The sequence below is a fragment of the Salvelinus namaycush genome, chromosome 12 (assembly GCF_016432855.1).
Source record: "Salvelinus namaycush isolate Seneca chromosome 12, SaNama_1.0, whole genome shotgun sequence".
Lineage (NCBI taxonomy): Eukaryota > Metazoa > Chordata > Actinopteri > Salmoniformes > Salmonidae > Salvelinus > Salvelinus namaycush.
In genome coordinates, this window is record NC_052318.1 from 33,302,715 (window position 1) to 33,323,532 (window position 20,818).

The 20,818-nt window shown below is 42.2% G+C and overlaps 1 protein-coding gene across 1 annotated transcript; it reads right to left on the reverse strand.

The window, feature by feature from the left end:
- Nucleotides 1-1,292: 1,292 nt before the first annotated feature.
- LOC120056541 (proline-rich receptor-like protein kinase PERK5) lies at nucleotides 1,293-19,436 on the reverse strand. The gene is made up of 7 exons (XM_039004721.1): nucleotides 18,815-19,436; nucleotides 18,504-18,686; nucleotides 18,183-18,273; nucleotides 15,790-15,866; nucleotides 15,594-15,665; nucleotides 1,893-2,046; nucleotides 1,293-1,683 (listed from the first exon to the last, which is right to left on the reverse strand). The coding sequence occupies exons 1-7, from the start codon at nucleotides 18,979-18,981 to the stop codon at nucleotides 1,570-1,572; spliced, it is 858 nt and encodes a 285-aa protein (XP_038860649.1). The 5' UTR covers nucleotides 18,982-19,436; the 3' UTR covers nucleotides 1,293-1,569.
- Nucleotides 19,437-20,818: the final 1,382 nt, after the last annotated feature.

Consider the following 20,818-nt stretch of genomic DNA (forward strand, 5'->3'; position numbering starts at 1 on the left):
CGTTTAAGTTTACACAAAGTGTTTTTCCATATATATTTTTTTGCAATGCACAAAAAACGTCACACCTGGACCCCTGCGACCGTCAAAGTCCTAGATCACGTGACACCATTCATTCCTTTGTAAGACAAATAGTAATGTTGTCTTCTTGTAGGCACCAACTCCACCATGGTTCGTTGGACAAAGCCTATGTGGAAATTGTGTTGTTGGATAAACAAAACGTATAAGATCTCCTAAGCTGTGTAAACCTCAGACCTTATTTTCTGCGTTTATAACAAAATCCTATTATTTCCCCATTAATTTTCCACATAGGAACGAACCAGAGGTAATTCATTTACAGGTTTTAGGTGCCTCATGGAGACCTATCATGCGCAGTGTGAGCTACTCCAGGAAGTGACGTTGCATGCGAGCTCAGTGCTGCACGCTCTCATTGAGTAACTCAAGTTGAAGGCCGACCGGGGTACAGCAGGCTGCCATTAGCAACTAAATTATCCTTATAACTTCTGTGTGCGATTTAAAAACAATCTGTTAAAATTCACTATAATGGGGGGATCCTGTTTTCTGCTAACAATGCCTGCAGTACTGCGGTTAGCCTTGAACTTCCGTGGCTTCAATGAGAGGGGGCAGTCGTTCTCCCCTAGTACTGACCCACGGTTTGGGAACCACTGGCAGATAACCCTCATGACCAAAAAATGGTAACAAATCGGACTAGCCTATTACAAAGCAGGGTTGGGGTCAATTCAACAAATTAAATTCAAATAAAATTCCCTCTCCCTGTAAATTCCATTTAATTCAATTCAAATTCCCGGTCAGTCTTTGAATTTAGAGATAATTAAATTCCAATGTTCGATACTGTATATTCCAATTCAAATTTAATTCCTTCAGGCTGATTATGTGTAGCTTCATACAGTGTAGCTATACTGTAAATATATAAATATAAGTTGAAATGATTTAAAACAAATCCCGCAGTCCAATTTTGATACTAACTCGGAAATGTACAATATTGAATTCCAATTAAATGAAATTCCAAAGACTACATTTTTTTTTTTACAATTCAACAGTCTAATTCCAATTCCAAAACTTGAAGATTGTTGAAATTTGAATTGAATTTAACTTAAATTCTCCACTTCATGAGTGAATTCAAGAATTGAATTTGAATTTCAAATGAAATTGGAATTGACTACTCAATCTGTAGTGTGGAGATCCGAGTTAAAGCGATCGGAAATTGAAACATCGGAACATTTCCTTTACATTTCAATCGCGCTTTAATGTTGATCTACGCTACGGATTGAATCTAGGAATAATAGCCTTTATTAGTTACAAAATTGTCAAACAATAAATCTTAAAACTGCAAAAATATGAGCAAATTTCATAATCAGTCAATGGGGATTACTCATAAAACTTAGCAGCCAGCCACAATACATTTTTTAGTACGTTAAATTAAAGTTTACAAAGTCCTTGAATGTTTACATTTTCCACTCACTTTAAATTATATACGAGTTGAACTTTTTTGAATTGTGATAGTGAAATTGGTGGCGTTCTAATTCAGGCCATGGTCACTCCTGTTTGTCCTCAGTAGTGTCTCCCTATCTGGGCTCTGGGAAACTGGGAACTGAGGTTGTACTCCGGTGCTGAATAGAGGGGAGCAGGTGAACTGGGCGCAGGATACCCAGACATGCCTTCTCTCTGGAAGATAGAAACAGATCTCATGTCAAAACACAGTGCAAAATTCTGCTTTTCTATTTCAGCCTGGTCACCTAGGGTCTAACTAATATTTGACCTTTAGGCTAAGATCAAAACCAAATGTTTTAGCCACAGTTTCACCCTGCTGTTTACTTGTCCAGTTGATCAGTTGAATTCATCCTACGGTTCAGTAGGGGGAATCAATGACTCACCATCATGCCGTTGTGTCCTGGTGGGGGCTGTGTTGGTCTCATGTGCTGGTCGTCATAACAGTCTGGAGGTGGCGCTCTGTCTTCATACGGGTTCCTTGGCGATGGAGACTTGGGATAGGGGTTACCCAGGGGCTGCGTCATACCTGTAGCATAGCTGAATCCAGAAAACTAGTGAACTTTCCGAAGCAGACAAACCATATAAAAACAATCATAATAATGTAGTTCAAAGGGCACCCAATCATAACTTGTCATGGAACAAAGAACTATATCGGACATTCAGAGAGGGGGTATATTATTGTGGCCCTGGTGGCACGAAACCAATCGGACTGCATGGAGATGCTTGGGAACATGGTCAAAATGGATGACCGTATTGTGGGTGTTTCAGGAAGAAGGTGTACATTTGACCTCCATCATCTAGGATGTGACAATGGTAAATAAATCTCTACATTTATGCTCATTTTTTGCGCGGTCTTGCAGGCCTTCTCATGCAGCTGCAACTGCAAGTACATTTGTAAATCATGACCCATCTTGAGTTGGGCTCTGGGATGGTGCAATTGTTGAGAGGGTGAGCTTATGGTTGTGTGGGGGTAAGGGCTGAATGTGTGTGGGTGTATGTGTGTATCCCACAACTGTTGCGAAGGAAGAAGTAAAAGATGTTAGGGACTATAGAGGATGATTCACAGCAATATGTAATAAAAATCGAGGTGAGGGCGATGGAAATGCATTTGGCAATGGATCTGCTTCGGCTCGGTGGATGGCGCTGTGTGCACTTTTCGAAGGATGGATCCCAGTCGGTCCGGGGCTGTGCGATGCGGGGGGTCGGGGGTGGTCTGCCGGGCATTGGGATGACAACCCAACTCGAGATGGGGGCTTTTGGCGGGTGGAATAGTGGGGACCAATTGGAGGTTTGCTTAGTGGAGATGCAAATGTCATGGTACAACTATATAGAAACTCAATCATTATGTTACTTTTTAATAGGACGTTTACAAACATATATTTTGATAAAAATAATTGAAAGGTGTGTCTCATTATGGTAAGTGGTGAAATAAGTATAGCCAGTTACAATTGTAATGGCTTAGCAGATAATAAGAAAAGACGATCAGTATTTACCTGGCTAAAAGAGAAGGATTATAATATCTACTGTTTACAGGAAACCCATTCGACAGTTTTAGATGAAGTTTTGTGGAAAAAGAACTGGGGGGGCGAAATATATTTCTCCCATGGGCAAAGAAATTCAAAAGGGGTGATGGTTTTAATTAATAATAACTTTGATCCAAATGTGCAACTTGTCCAAACAGATCCTCAAGGTAGATGGATTATTTTAAATATGTTATTGGACAATAAACATATATGGCTTATTAACCTATACGGTCCGAATAATGATGATCCAAGCTTCTTTGACAATATATATAAGAATGTATCAACTCTACAAGCAACACTAGACTCTATTATTATAGTGGGAGATTTTAATACGGTCTTAAATACCTCTATGGACCGGAAAGGAAATCACACTACAAACTATCACCCTCAGGCACTTAAGGAAATCAGGAATGTCATGGATATATTGGAATTAGTGGATATATGGAGACTTAAATACCCTGACCTAGTGAGATATACATGGCGGAGGCTTAATCAAGCTAGTCGCCTTGACTACTTTCTTATATCATTCTCTCTGGCACCAAAAGTTAAAAAGTGTTTGATAGGGGACAGAATGCGGTCGGACCATCACATAATTGGCATATATATTACTCTTACAGAATTTCCACGTGGGCGAGGATATTGGAAATTTAATCAAAGCCTACTAGATGATAAATTGTTTAGAACTAGGACAGAGGAATTTATAACTGACTTTTTTAGACATAACATAGGTACAGCAGATCCCCATATTGTATGGGACACTTTTAAGTGTGCCTTTAGAGGCCATGCAATTCAGTACTCATCTATAAAACAAAAGCAATTTCGATCAAAAGAGTCCATATTAACAAAGGAAATTGAAGGACTAACAGTACAGTTAGATAACAATAAAAACGTTACCATAGAGGCACAGAATAAGTTAGAGGAAAAACAAAAAGAAATGGAGGAACTTATTCAAGAAAGATCCAGTGTAATATATTATAAAAATAAAGCGAACTGGATGGAATATGGGGAAAAATGCACCAAATTCTTTTTCAATCTTCAATATAGAAATGCTACCAAAAAAAACGTATTAAAACTTGTTACAAATGATGGAGTCACGCATGATTCACCAAATTATATTTTGAAAGAGGAAGTAAAGTACTTTAAGAATATATTTTCGTTTCAGGCTCCTCCATCTCCACTAACTGAAACTAATTGTATGGATTTTTTCCCTAATAATAATGTAAAATTAACATCTGTACAGAAAGACTCATGTGAAGGCCTAATTACAGAGGAGGAACTACTTGATGCAATTGGGGCCTTTAAGGATGGGAAAACTCCAGGACTGGATGGCATACCAGTGGAAGTATACAAACATTTTTTTGATATACTCAAAGGACCATTATTAGCTTGTTTTAACCACTCCTATATAAATGATAGATTATCAGACACGCAACAAGAAGGTGTGATATCATTATTACTGAAACAGGACCCAAGTGGTATATATAAAGATCCAGTCCATTTAAAAAATTGGAGACCTCTTACACTTCAGTGTTGTGATGCAAAAATCCTAGCAAAATGCTTGGCGCATAGAATAAAAAAAGTTTTGTCAGATATTATTCATCCTAATCAGACAGGTTTTTTACATGGACGATACATTGGAGATAATATAAGGCAAGTACTGGAAACAATAGAACACTATGAAATATCGGGGACACCAGGCCTGGTTTTCATAGCTGATTTTGAAAAGGCTTTTGATAAAGTACGACTGGAGTTTATATATAAATGCCTAGAATATTTCAATTTTGGGGAATCTCTTATAAAATGGGTAAAAATTATGTATAGTAACCCTAGGTGTAAAATAGTAAATAATGGCTACATCTCAGAAAGTTTTAAACTATCTAGAGGAGTAAAACAAGGTTGTCCACTATCGGCATATCTATTTATTATTGCCATCGAAATGTTAGCTGTTAAAATTAGATCAAACATTAATATTAAGGGATTAGAAATCCAGGGCCTAAAAACTAAGGTGTCATTGTACGCTGATGATTCATGTTTTCTTTTAAAACCACAACTAGAATCTCTCCACGGCCTCTTAGAGGATCTAGATACATTTGCTATCCTCTCTGGATTAAAACCAAATTATGATAAATGTACCATATTACGTATTGGATCACTAAAAAATACACATTTTACATTGCCATGTAGTTTACCAATTAAATGGTCTGACGGTGATGTGGACATACTCGGTATACAAATCCCAAAAGAAAGAAATGATCTCACTCCAATAAATTTTTATAGAAAGTTAGCAAAAATAGATAAGATCTTGCTACCATGGAAAGGAAAATACTTGTCTATTTGTGGAAAAATCACCCTGATTAACTCTTTAGTCATATCACAGTTTACCTATTTGCTTATGGTTTTGCCTACACCTAGTGACCTGCTTTTTAAATTATATGAACAAAAAATATTCAATTTTATTTGGAACGGCAAGCCAGATAAAATTAAAAGGGCCTATTTATATAACGAATATGAATTCGGAGGGCAGAAATTATTAAATATTAAAGCATTAGACCTCTCACTAAAGGCATCAGTCATACAAAAGTTATACTTAAATCCAAACTGGTTCTCTAGTAGATTGGTACGAATGTCTCATCCTATGTTCAAGAAGGGCCTTTTTCCCTTTATTCAGATTACACCTGCTCACTTTCGGTTGCTTGAAAAGGAAATAATCTCCAAAATATCTTTATTTTTTAAACAAGCCTTAGAAAGTTGGTTGCAATTTCAGTTTAATCCACCTGAAAGGACGGAACAAATAGTACAACAAATCTTGTGGTTAAATTCAAATATAGTAATTGATAAAAAAACTGTATTTATCGAAGAAATGTTTAAAAAAGGTATAATTTTTGTGAATGATATCATAAATAGGACTGGTGGAGTAATGTCACACATGCAGCTAACACAGACATATGGAAATGTCTGCTCTACCCAAAATTACAACCAATTAATTGCAGCATTACCACAAAAATGGAAGAGGCAGGTGGAAGGGGATAAAAGTAAGGAACTTGTATGTCGGCCTTATATTAAAGAACATAAATGGTTAAAAAAAAGTGTGATAAATAAAAACATATACCAATTTCATTTAAGGACCAAAAAACTTACAGCTGTGCCATATAAATTGCAAAATAGTTGGGAAGAGATTTTCGATGTACCCATTCCATGGCACATGGTTTATGAATTGATACGCAAAACAACGCCGGATTCAAAACTTCGAATTTTTCAATTTAAATTATTGTACAAAATTCTTGCAACTAATAGAATGTTATATATATGGGGGATACAATCTTCCCAGCTCTGTAGATTCTGCTGTGAGGAGGCAGAGTCATTAGACCATTTATTTTGGTATTGTCCGCATGTAGCTCGTTTTTGGTCACAGGTCCAGGAATGGTTGAAGAATTGCAACATTTGCGTAGAACTAACGCTACAGATAGCAATACTGGGGGATTTGAAAAGCCATAGTCAATCAATCAATAATATAATAATTATTTTAGCAAAAATGTTTATTTTTAATTTACAATCCGTGGAAGCTATGAGAATAGGAAGATTCAAATCTTTTGTGAAGCATCACAGCACAGTTGAAAAATATATGGCAAATAAAAATCCGAAATGGATGATGTTGGAAGATAGATGGGAAAGGTTGAGTGGAGCTGAAGGGTGGGACTAATAACAAGATAAACAATGTAGGGCATACGGGATCTGTGAAATGTGTATAGGTGCGGAGCTATTGTGAAATAGCACAGTTACAAGTGGAAATCAAACTGGATGGACAACAGAAATAGATGAAGGACTAAGAACAAACAAGAGAGAACTATTATAAAGTAGACTGTGTCTGTAAAATGTGTATAAGATGTATAAATTGAAGGTAAAAACAGAAATGTTTATCAGTTTACTCCAATTGGGGGATCGGTGGTAGGGTTTGCGGGGAATAATAATAAAGGTATACTCTTTAAAAAAAGTATGTATGTCTATGTAGGTATGTGTATGTATATATGTGTATATGTATGCATACGTGAATGGATATATATATTTACCCAAAAAAATATGGGGGATTGGAAATGATGCAGACAATTACATTGGAAGCAACATTCTTTCCGCAATATTAAGCTGATCCACCCCCCCAAAAAAAAAAAAAAAAAGAAAAAAAAAAAAGAACTATATCAGATTGAAAACACACAAATCAAAAGACAGAGAGAGGCTTCCTTGTATGGCTGGCTTTCAGGGTTGGATAAAGATGATCTATCTAAACTGGGTCGCATACTCGTGGACTTTTTCCTTTCTTCAATGACAAAAGAGAAATTACCATGATGGATATGGATATACGCTGTATCGGCAGGATAGAACAGCGGCATCTGGTAAGACAAGGGGCGGCGGACTATGTATTTTTGTAAACAACAGCTGGTGCACGATATCTAAGGAAGTCTCGAGGTTTTGCTCGCCTGTGGTAGAGTATCTCATGATAAGCTGTAGACCACACTATCTACCTAGAGAGTTTTCATCTGTATTTTTTGTAGCTGTCTACATACCACCACAGACTGATGCTGGCACTAAGACCGCACTGGAATGAGCTGTATTCCGCCATAAGCAAACAGGAAAACGTTCACCCAGAGGTGGCACTCCTAGTAGCAGGGGACTTTAATGCAGGGAACCTCAAATCAGTCTTTACCAAATTTCTATCAGCATGTTAAATGTGCAACCAGAGGGAAAAAAACTCTGGAGCACCATTACTCCACACACAGAGATGCATACAAAGCTCTCCCTCGCCCTCCATTTGGCAAATCTGACCATAATTCTATCCTCCTGATTTCTGCTTACAAGCAAAAATTAAAGCAGGAAGCACCAGTGACCCGATAAATTAAAAAAATGGTCAGATGAAGCAGATGCTAAGCTACATCCCTGTTTTGCTAGCACAGACTGGAATATGTTCCGGAATTCCTCCGATGGCATTGAGGAGTACACCACATCAGTCACTGGCTTCATCAATAAGTGCATCGATGACGTCATCCCCACAGTGACCGTAAGTACATACCCCAACCAGAAGCCATGGATTGCAGGCAACATCCACACTGCACTAAAGGCTAGAGCTGCCCCTTTCAAGGAGCGGGACTCTAACCCAGAAGCTTCTAAGAAATCCTGCTATGCCCTCCGATGAACCATCAAACAGGCAAAGCGTCAATACAAGACTAAGATCGAATCCTACTACACCGGCTGTGATGCTTGTCGGATGTGGCAAGGCTTGCAAACCATTACAGACTACAAAGGGAAGCACAGCCGAGAGCTGTCCAGTGACAAGAGCCTACCAGACGAGCTAAACTACTTCTATGCTCGCTTCGAGGCTAATAACACTGAAACATGCATGAGAGCACCAGCTGTTCCGGAAGACTGTGATCACGCTCTCCGCAGCCGATGTAAGACCTTTCAACAGGTCAACATTCACAAGGCCGCAGGGCCAGACGTATTACTAGGACGTGTACTGCGAGCATGCGCTGACCAACTGGCAAGTGTCTTCACCGACATTTTCAACCTCTCCCTGTCTGAGTCTGTAATACCAACATGTCTTAAGCAGACCACCATAGTCCCTGTGCCCAGGAACACTAAGGTAACCTGCCTAAACGACTACCGACCCGTAGCACTCACATCTGTAGCCATGAGGTGCTTTGAAAGGCTGATCATGGCTCACAACACCATTATCTCAGAAACTCTAGACCCACTCCAATTTGCATACCGCCATAACAGATCCACAAATTACGCAATCTCTATTGCACTCCACACTGCCCTTTCCCACCTGGACAAAAGGAACACCTATGTGAGAATGCTATTCATGGACTATAGCTCAGCGTTCAACACCATAGTGGCCTCAAAAGCGCATACATTTTTTTTTTTTTTTCACCTTTATTTAACCAGGTAGGCCAGTTGAGAACAAGTTCTCATTTACAACTGCGACCTGGTCAAAATAAAGCAAAGCAGTGCGACAAAAACAACACAGAGTTACACATGGGAAAAACAAACGTACAGTCAATAACACAATAGAAAAATCTGTATACAGTGTGTGCAAATTAAGTAAGGAGGTAAGGCAATAATTAGGCCAACAGAGGCGAAGTAATTACAATTTAGCAATTTACACTGCAGTGATATATGTGCAGATGTGCAAGTAGAAATACTGGTGTGCAAAAGAGCAGAAAAACAAAAACAAATATGGGGATGAGGTAGGTAGATGGTTGGATGGGCTATTTACAGATGGGCTGTGTACAGCTGCAGCAATCGGTAAGCTGCTCTGACAGCTGACGCTTAAAGTTAGTGAGGGAGATATAAGTCTTCAACTTCAGTGATTTTTGCAATTCGTTCCAGTCATTGGCAGCAGAGAACCGGAAGGAAAGGCGGCCAAAGGAGGTGTTGGCTTTGGGGATGACCAGTGAAATATACCTGCTGGAGCTAGTGCTACGGGTGGGAGTTGCTATGGTGACCAGTGAGCTGAGATAAGGCGGAGCTTTACCTAGCAAAGACTTATAGATGACCTGGAGCCAGAGGGATTGGCGACGAATACGCAGTGAGAACCAGCCAATGAGAGCATACAGGTCGCAGTGGTGGGTAGTATATGGGGCTTTGGTGACAAAACAGATGGCACCGTGATAGACTGGATCCAATTTGCTGAATAGAGTGTTGGAGGCTATTTTGTAAATGACAACGCCGAAGTCAAGGATCGGTAGGATAGTCAGTTTTACGAGGGAATGTTTGGCAGCATGAGTGAAGGAGGCTTTGTTGCGAAATAGGAAGCCAATTCTAGATTTAACTTTGGATTGATGCTTATTAATGTGAGTCTGGAAGGAGAGTTTACAGTCTAGCCAGACACCTAGGTATTTATAGTTATTCTAAGTCAGAACCGTCCAGAGTAGTGATGCTAATCGGATCAAAGAATCACCCGCAGCAAGAGCGACATCATTGATATAAATAGATAAAAGAGTCGGCCCGTGAATTGAACCCTGTGGCACCCCCATAGAGACTGGCAGAGGTCCGGACAACAGGCCCTCTGATTTGACACACTGAACTCTATCTGAGAAGTAGTTAGTGAACCAGGCGGGGCAGTCATTAGAGAAACCAAGGCTGCTGAGTCTGCCGATAAGAATACGATGATTGACAGAGTCGAAAGCCTTGGCCAGGTCGATGAAGACGGCTGCACAGTACTGTTTTTTATTGATGGCGGTTATGATATCGTTTAGGACTTTGAGCGTGGCTGAGGTGCACACGTGACCAGCTCGAAAACCAGATTGCATAGCAGAGAAGGTACGGTGGGATTCGAAATGGTCGGTGATCTGTTTGTTCACTTGGCTTTCGAAGACTTTAGAAAGGCAGGGCAGGATGGATATAGGTCTGTAACAGTTTGGGTCAAGAGTGTCTCCCCCTTTGAAGAGGGGGATGACCGCGGCCGCTTTCCAATCTTTAGGAATCTCGGACGATATGAAAGAGAGGTTGAACAGACTGGTAATAGGGGTTGCAACAATGGTGGTGGATAATTTTAGGAAGAGAGGGTCCAGATTGTCTAGCCCAGCTGATTTGTAGGGATCCAGATTTTGCAGCTATTTCAGAACATCAGCTGTCTGGATTTGGGTGAAGGAGAAGCGGGGCGGGGGGCTTGGGAAAGTTGCTGCGGGGGGTGCAGAGCTGTTGGCCGAGGGTTGGGGTAGCCAGGTGGAAAGCATGGCCAACTTATTGAAATTCTCGATTATCATGGATTAATCAGTAGTGACAGTGTTTCCTAGTCTCAATGCAGTGGGCAGCTGGGAGGAGGTACTCTTATTCTCCATGGACTTTACAGTATTCCAAAACTTTTTGGAATTAGTGCTGCAGGATGCAAATATCTGTTTGAAAAAGCTATCCTTTGCTTTCCTAACTGACTGTATGTATTGATTCCTGACTTCCCTGAAAAGTTGCATATCGCAGGGACTAATCGAAGCTACTGCGGTAGCCACAAGGTGTTTTTGTGCTGGTCAAGGGCAGTCAAGTCTGGAGTGAACCAAGGGCTATATCTGTTCTTAGTTCTACATTTTTTGAAAGGGGCATTCTTATTTATGATGGTGAGGAAAGCACTTTTAAAGTACAACCAGGCATCCTCTACGGACGGGATGAGGTCAATATCCTTCCAGGATACCCGGGCCAGGTCGATTAGAAAGTGCTGCTCGCAGAAGTGTTTTAGGGAGCGCTTGACAGTGATGAGGGCTGGTCGTTTGACCGCGAACCCATAACAGACGCAGGCAATGAGGCAGTGATCGCTGAGATCTTGGTTGAAAACAGCAGAGCTGTATTTGGAGGGCAAGTTGGTTAGGATGATATCTATGAGGGTGCCCGTGTTTACAGATTTGGGGTTGTACCTGGTAGGTTCCTTGATAATTTGTGGGAGATTGAGGGCATCTAGCTTAGATTGTAGGACGGCCGGGGTGTTAAGCATATCCCAATTTAGGTCACCTAGCAGTGTGGCGGATTAATCAGAATTAGTTGGGTAACATAGATAAATAAGATGTTTTATTTACATAATATGCTTATGTGAGATACTTGTCATTGGAATGTATCCCATTGGACTATACTATTGGCAGTTGCACTTTACCCTTCTCAGCTAGTGCTCAGTCACTTGGGGCCCAGAGAGGGGAGAGGTCAGGCTTGTCTTTTACATGTCTCTGGTAATATGCAGAATATCACAAAGGGAGGAGTACAGAATGGACATTGTCTTCATATGTGAATGTATCTGTTAAACCATGTGAAGGGATGGCGTGATTAAGGGGGAACCAATTATCTCTTGGCTCCACAATGTCTGTGCGCAAGTCACTCCCCTCAGTGAGCTTGTCCAGGAGTGGGGAGAAGAGGGGGTTTACTTGAGATGGGAGTATATAGAGTTGACAATTGAGTTATGCCTTGGATGAGGTAATGTTTTGGTACTATGAAGTACCAGGAACGAGATTAGAACCTCGTTTTAGAGACCAAACTGAGCGATAATTTATAGCGAATGCAATCTGGCTAAGGGATACTCCTTTCTCAAGTAAAAGGCCCTTTGTGAAGAGTTCCTAAGATCTGTGGTTCGTCATGTAAGTTGAGAGGGGTGTATCTTTGCTATAAAAGATCTCAGTTGCCATTATGTTGGGACTCTCAACAATTCATTATAGATAGTGAATTGTTGAAAGTCACAGGGCTATGGTAAAACTCATATTATTAAAGATGAAGTTTAAATATAACTCTGACTGGTGTGTGGTATGTAACTCTCCTCATTTGGTAATACAGGAAATTGCCACGACACAGTACGAACTCTGACAATAGATGGGGGGCAATCAATTTGCATATGGTGTCCAGGGCACAGCTGGGAGCTGAGGGGGGTCTATAACAAGCGGCAACAGTGAGGGACTTATTTCTGGAGAGATAGATCTTTAAAAGTAGAAGCTCGAACTGTTTGGGCATAGACCTGGATAGTATGACAGAACCCTACAGGCTACCTCTACAGTAGATTGCAATTTCGCCCCCTTTAGCAGTTCTGTCTTGACGGAAATTGTTGTAATTGGGGATGGAAATGTCAGAATGTTTGGTGGCCTTCCTAAGCCAAGATTCAGACTCGGCTAGGACATCAGGGTTGGCTAAAGTGTGCTAAAGCAGTGAATAAAGCAAACTTAGGGAGGAGGCTTCTGATGTAAACATGCATGAACCCAAGGCTTTTACGGTTGCAGAAGTCAACAAATGAGAGCGCCTGGGTTAACCTCTACATCACCAGAGGAACAGAGAAGGAGTAGGATGAGGGTACGGCTAAAGGCTATAAGTACTGGCCGTCTAGTGCTTTGGGAACAGAGAATAAAAGGAGCAGATTTCAGGGCGTGGTAGAATAGATTCAGGGCATAGTGCACAGACAAGGGTGTGGTAGGGTGCGAGTACAGTGGGGGTAAACCTAGGCATTGAGTGACGATGAGAGAGGTTTCATCTCTGGAGGCGCCAGTTAAGCTAGGTGCGGTCTCCGCCTGTGTGGGGGTTCGGACAAGGGGGCTATCTGAGGCATGTTGAGCAGGACTAGGGGCTCCGCAGTAAAATAAAACAATAAGAGCTGCCCTAAACAACAGTATACAAGGCATATTGGCATTAGAGAAAGGCAGGTGTTGATTGGGAGAGCTAAGACAACAACGGGTAAACAGCTAGGACAACAACAATGGGTAAATGGCGATGAACGGGCAGAGAGGGTCAGTTAGCTACACACAGACCCTGAGTTCAAGGCTGGGGCCGACAGATAAACAAAATGAAGTACCGTGTTAATGAACAGTCCAGCAGGCATCAGCTGTGTAGCTGAGTGATCATAGGGTCCAATGAGCAGCAAAGATGAAACAGGGAGCAGTTCAGGTAGTCGATTACTACGTAAGGCGAGCGGGAGACACAGCGTTCAGGAAGCTAGCAGGCCGGGGCTAGCAGATGGATCAACACCAACATCCACGACGCGGAGGCCGGTTGAGCGCACATCGGCCGAATTACGTCAGCAGACCAGTCGTGATGGATTGGCGGGGCTCCGTGACGACAAAGGTTCCAGGCCAATTGGCAAGAGAGGTATTGTAGTTGGTGTACTTCGTTTGCTAGCCGGGAAATGGTCCTAGCTCAAGGCTAGCTGGTGCATGCTTCTGGACAAGGGCGTCAGCCACTCGGTAGTAACTAGCTAGCAGCGAAGATCCAGTGTGATCGTCCAGAGCTTGCGGCAGGAATCTGGTGATGTAGTGGGGGGGGGGAATCAGTCCGATATGCTCAGGGCTGATATCGTGCTGTGCAGACCGGCAGGTATTATCCGGGCTATCCGGGCTAAAGCGGCTGGAGTCTGAGCAAAAGGTAAAAACCACTAGCAGTGGTAGACAATGACTAAAAGGCTAATAGCTAATTAGCTGGCTGGCTGCTGATGGAGGTTCCAGTTATAAGGTCTTAAAAATTAAAAATAATAGCAGATCCGTACCACATTGGGTGAGGTGGGTTGCAGGAAGGTATATTTAATTCGAAAAGGAAAAAAGAGATTGAGATAATGAAATGTATACAAAACCCCCCGAAAAATACAAGATTTACATGGGATGAAAACAAGCACGTCTTACTGCTCCACCATCAATAAGCTAAGGACCCTGGGACTAAACACCTCTCTATGCAACAGGATCCTGGACTTCCTGACGGGCCACCCCAGGTGGTAAGGGTAGGTAACAACACATCCGCCACGCTGATCCTCAACACGGGGGCCCCTCTGGGGTGCGTGCTCAGTCCCCTCCTGTACTCCCTGTTCACTCATGACTGCACGGCCAGGCACAACTCCAACACCATCATTAAGTTTGCCGATGACACAACAGTGTTAGGCCTGATCACCGACAACGACAAGACAGCCTATAGGGAGGAGGTCAGAGACCTGGTCGTGTGGTGACAGGACAACAACCTCTCCCTCAACGTGATCAAGACAAAGGAGATGATTGTGGACTACAGGAAAAAGAGGACCGAGCACGCCCCCATTCTCATCGACGGGGCTATACTGGAACAGGTTGAGAGTTTCAAGTTTTTTGGTGTCCACATCACCAACAAACTAACATGGTCCAAGCACACCAAGACAGTCGTGAAGAGGGGACGACAAAACCTATTCCCCTCAGGAGACTGAAAAGATTTGGCATGGGTCCTCAGATCCTCAAAAGGTTCTACAGCTGCACCATCCAGAGCATCCTGACTGGTTACATCACTGCCTGGTATGGCAACTGCTCGGCCTCCGACCGCAAGGCACTACAGAGGGTAGTGTGAACGGCCCAGTAAATCACTGGGACCAAGTTTCCTGCCATCCAGGACCTCTATACCAGGCGGTGTCAGAGGAAGGCCCTAAAAATTGTCAAAGACTCCAGCCACCCTAGTCATAGACTGTTCTCTCTGCTACCGCACGGCAAGCGGTACCGGAGCGCCAAGTCTAGGTCCAAGAGGCTTCTAAACAGCTTCTATCCCCAAGCCATAAGAATCCTGAACATCTAATCAAATGGCCACCCAGACTATTTGCATTGCCCCCCCCCTACTCTCTGTTGTTATCATCTATGCATAGTCACTTTAATAACTCTACCTACATGTACATATTACCTCAACTAACCGGTGCCCCCGCCCATTGACTCTGTACTGGTACCCCCCTGTATATAGTCTCGCTATTGTTATTTTACTGCTGCTCTTTAATTACTTGTTACTTTCAATTCTTATTCATACTTTTTTTTAACTGCATTGTTGGTTAGGGGCTTGTAAGTAAGCATTTCACTAAGGTCTACACCTGTTGTATTCGGCGCATGTGACTAATAAGATTTGATAAGGATAATGTCCGTGTCATCATGACTCATGCTGCTCAAATCACTGGGTGACTACTCATTCACTGTCGAGGGGGCGTTGTCCTGTTGTCGTCTCTAATTTTGTTTCCATTTTTAGTCCACCACCCAGAACATGGTTATACGCACAGAATGGGTATGACATCACTGCCATTGAACAAAGTATCAGACCAAAAACAAATAACACCAAGGTTCTTACTTGTATGGCTGGCTTGTAGGGTTGGTCAAAGACAATCTATCTAAAGTGGGCCGCATGCCGTTTGGTTGAAGGCTAAGAGAGTAGAGAGATCAACATTTCAATTAAAGCACATTATAACATTGCAGACACTATAATAAGGGCCCCTATAATGAAGGTGAAAACCAATGGCATGTTGAATTGTGTTCAGACAGCTAACCTGTAAGGGCGGTTGGGTAAGTTGGATATGGGAAACCTCTCCTGGGTGGGCTGGACACTGGGGGGCTTTGGCCGATTCTGAAGAAATAAGAAAAATAGAGACTTTTGCTCAGGGCCATGTTTACTATGCAACATTGACAGCCATGTCTATTACTGAATGTGTCTGCTCTGCATCTGCACTTATGGCATCTTTACACTACACTACTTGGACGACACAAACCACGTCCAGGAGAGACAGTAGATTCAAATGGCTCTTAAAGAGATGGTGTGGAAGACATCTTGAAAAATAAAGGAGAGCCGCACACCCTAGGAGTCAGATGCAAAAATGATAATGTCCAACGTTTCGCCAGACAAGCTGTCTTCATCAGGGTATAATGACAAACATTGTGGGGTGACTCGTTTATATAGTGTCAAAAGACACACACAGGTGTCTGTAATCATGGCCGGTTATTGGCCTGATATCATTGGTTAATTCTCATATATTAAAATAGCATACAAAAAACAAATGGATAGGCTACGATCATAGATACAATTTGGCAGCATAAGCCTACAAACATTTACAACAGCAAAATCACAAGAATGGCTTCTGATCAAAGTCTACGTTGAGACCGAAGGGAGCAAGGGTCTTTAAATTAAAGATCCAGGCAGCCTCTCGTTTTAACAATAAGTTATTGAGGCCACCCCTATCCTAGGGAGGATGACATGTATATAACATAGAGATGAAATCGAGTGGTTTGCTTCCAAAAAGTGGGCCGCAACTGGATAAGTCGAGTTTTTGCACCTAATGGTGCTACGACGCTCCGAAATTAGTTTTGTTTTACCCACATAATTTTTACCACAAGGAAAAGTTAAAAGATAAATAACTGCCTTAGTGGAGCACGTTATATTTGATTGGGATCTGTTTCCCTGTTTGGGGGTGTTTGAAGGATCTACATTTATAAGTGCCATTGCATTGAGCACAGCCATTACACTTGTATTTCCATCCAGTAGGGGCGCAAATACACGTTGTGCAGGGATATCTTGAGGTGGTAAATCAGAGTTTACCAATTGATCTCTGAGATTTCTGCCCCGCGAGAATAGGACCAAGGGAAGGTCTGAAGACACATTACCGATACTATCATCGGATCTTAGAATGTGCCAATGTTTGTGAACAATTCCCTTAATTTGTTCAGAGCATTTTGAATAGCGGGTAGTTAGAATGATTCTTTTTGCGAGACTGTCCTTGAAAAAAGGTCATGTCTTGTTTCGAATTTTCTCAATGGCAGTATTAATTTGACCATTTTTGTACCCCCCCCTCCTTTAATTTTCTTTGCGTCTCAACCATATTTCTGTCGAAATCTGATTGTTTTTAGCAAATTCTTTTGAATCGACAGAATTGGCTGTAGGGAAAACTGTTTTTCAAGGGAAGCGGGTGACAACTATCAGCCCTCAACAAACTGTTACGGCCAGTAGGTTTCCTGTAAAGATCAGTGTATAGAACATTATCTTTACACAAAATCAGAAGATCAAAGAAACTGATTTGACGTGTGTCAGATTGCATAGTAAATCTCAAATGCTCAGAACAAGAGTTAAGAAAAGCATGGAATGCCTGGAGCTGTTTTGCATCACCCCTCCATAGAACAAAAATATCATCAATATACCGTTTCCAAATAATGATGCTAGGCAAGAAAACATTTTTTATTTTTTTTAAATCCCCTTTTCTCCCCAATTTTCGTGGTATCCAATCGCTAGTAATTACTATCTTGTCTCATCGCTACAACTCCCGTACGGGCTCGGGAGAGACGAAGGTCGAAAGCCATGCGTCCTCCGAAGCACAACCCAACCAAGCCACACTGCTTCTTAACACAGCGCGCCTCCAACCCGAAAGCCAGCCGCACCAATGTGTCGGAGGAAACACCGTGCACCTGGCCCCCTCGGTTAGCGCGCACTGCGCCCGGCCCGCCACAGGAGTCGCTGGAGCGCGATGAGACAAGGATATCCCTACCGGCCAAACCCTCCCTAACCCGGACGACGCTATGCCAATTGTGCGTCGCCCCACGGACCTCCCGGTCGCGGCCGGCTGCGACAGAGCCTGGGCGCGACAGAGCCTGGGCGCGAACCCAGAGACTCTGGTGGCGCAGCTAGCACTGCGATGCAGTGCCCTAGACCACTGCGCCACCCGGGAGGCCAAGAAAACATTTTTGAGAGGCTTGAAAACGTAACATTTCAATGCATCTATCCGGTGTGACAAAAAAAAGATGGTGGGTGAATGATGGTGAGGTGAATGATTCACAAACGGTATCACTACTGGGAGATAAGGAAACCCTAACTTAGCAGGATCTCTGGATGTGACATCACCATTGGAAATACCAATGATCTAATACCTTGGAGAGTAAAGGAACTCAAGCTACTCACCGGCATGTCTGAGGCAAACACTGTGTTGGAGAACATGTCATCTTGGTTATTTTCATAATATGTTGTCGGTGACATTGCATAGTTTGTGTAACTGAAACAAGTGAAAATGACATTATAAAGACATGAGTAGTCATTTAAAACCTGAAACAAGACTGTGGACAAATATGAATCTATTTAGTTATTGCCCAACATCTTATTTTCTTTTTCTTATTATTTTTTAACAAGCCAACTTCCTGATACTAGGTGCCATACACTGTGCAAAACACATGGAAATATTGAGCCTCTGAATTCTATCTTGTCCAAACCCTCTCCCCCTCTCACCTCGTTGTCCGATCCTTTTGTTTCTTTGCTGGTTTCCTTAAGTAATGGACACACTGGACCATCACACCAACAATAACAGCCAGGGCCAGTCCTGGTAGAGATGATACCAGGGCAAAGTTCAATATGGTCCACTCAAAGTCACACTTCTCCCCTATGTACCACTTGTCTATGTAGTTGTTACACCTGAAAAGAACAGCATAACAGAGGTAACTGACATATTTATGTAACAATTTAAAATATCTGAATTCCAAAAATAAACAAATATTGAGGATAAAGCTGTAGAGTCAAGTGTGGGAAGCGCTGAAACGTACCTACAGAAAGGTTTCTTGTCCTTACAGTAGCATTTGCTTTTCTCAGCATTGCATGTATATGCAGTTCCTGTGCACACTTCAAAGTCATCTACTGTTACACAACTTGCTGGATGTAAAAAGAAAAGATGTAACTGAAACGTGATAGTGATTTGGCCCAGCAACATCATGAGAAAATGAAGACACAATTTGATAAAAAGCACTACCTTCAAACAGAGGGCCTAACCTACTCCTCCCCCAAAACCTCAAAAAGCAGCAGGACAACCTACAGTATATTTACATGTTCATTTTAGAGATGTCATCTGATTCAATGCTACAGTAATACATATCCTACTCATACTAAAAGACAGGCTTTCTTTACAGATTTCAACAGAAAAAAATTGCTACTCACGATCTGGTGTCGTTTGTCCAATAACTGTGACAGGGAGTAGAAATATTAAACACAGCAAACTATAGGCCTTCATCTTCACACACGTACTGTACTATTTTATACTCAACACACACTATCTACGTGACTCCTTACAATAATAATGAGTTTACGGTGGAGCAGAGTTCATGTTCAGCTTGTATGACCACTGTTCTAAGATATGAACGAGGGCAAGCCTGTAAGGTATGGCAGGATAGGGAAAAGCAGTGAAACAGGAAGCACCTTTGTCACATAACACACAACAGACTTTCTGTAATAACATTTAATATTATTGTTAATGCGTTAGTGCAGATTGGTATTCAACAGTGCCTCTTACTTTCGATAAGCAACACAGCATAACACGAAAGGACAACTTCAACGTGGTTACATCAGATACAGCTAACATTTATCCCCAAAAACAAACAATGAAAAGATGATGGTCTTATCTCTGGTTTTTATTTAGGATCTCCTTGGAAGTTTGAGTTTCCTAGTAACAGTGCTGGAAACATCTCAAATGCCTGACAATCCAGGCTGCAATCATAATAGTTAATGGGGAATAACAGTATTTTTCTATCACTCAACCCAGTGTCTCAAGACAAAAGGTTGAGATGAGACCTGGCACTGAAAACAAACAATTGTCAAAGCTGACTATTGAAATATCTTCATTTTGGCCAAAGTTCTGCACAACCATAAAATAAAATGTTATTCAATTGTAAAAAAATATATACATGTGTCGGTACACTGAAAAGAGCATAACCAGTAGAAAACATTGACTTAAAGCATCAACTCCAATTTAATCCTGCCACAATATTGATCTCACAGGAGTTTATCATAGAGACTTCATAGGTGTGGTAATGACTGGACAGCAAACAGTCTTAACTATCATTGGGGGATTGACTGACATGAGATAAAGTTATGATGACAGTACGTGCATGTAATTCAGCCTGCAAGTTTAAGGTGTATTCATTTAGTGAGCCTGAACTCACGTGTATGGATGTGGATCTGTCTGTTATAATGATTGTAGAGCACAATTGCGTCTTTAAGTGTGTGTGTGTGTGTGTGTGTGTGTGTGTGTGTGTGTGTGTGTGTGTGTGTGTGTGTGTGTGTGTGCGTGTGTGCGTGTGTGTGTGGTGGAACACTTCTCTAGTTGTCTGAGTCCATGTCACTGTCACCCCCGATGGACCTGAACTCTTCACTGTCCTCCTCATCCTCACTCAGCTGCACCTGGGAAAGCACACTGGGACCTCTCCTCCGAGCTGCCTCCTCATCTTCCTCCTCTTCCTCACTCATGCCGTAGCCCTCTCCATTGCCCATGCTGGAGGTCTGGGTCTGGGTCTGACCCTCCGGCTCCTCATAGCTCCCATAACTATGGGGAAGGGGGAGAGAAAGAGAGGGATGGGTAAAGTATGGGTTAATAGGGCCCAAGAGCCAAACAACGATGCAAATCCACCATGTACATAATGTCGGCCATGGTGGTTGACGGCTCCGTGTTGTACCTGACATTACTGTCCTCCAGGTGGGTCTCATCCGGCACATCTTCCCCGTATGACATCATGCTGTCGTCCTGCTCCAGGCCCATGCGGGCCGTCTCTTGGTGAGGT

Bases quoted from the DNA above. Each gene is read 5' to 3' on its own strand.
- LOC120056541 (XM_039004721.1), bottom strand. From the start codon at position 18,981: ATGATGTTGCTGGGCCAAATCACTATCACGTTTCAGTTACATCTTTTC. The intron at 18,274-18,503 runs GTGAGAGGGGGA...CACTTGTTTCAG, and splicing joins CAAAAGGATCGGACAACGAG to TTACACAAACTATGCAATGT. The intron at 2,047-15,593 runs GTAAGAACCTTG...TTCTGGATTCAG, and splicing joins CCTACAAGCCAGCCATACAA to CTATGCTACAGGTATGACGC.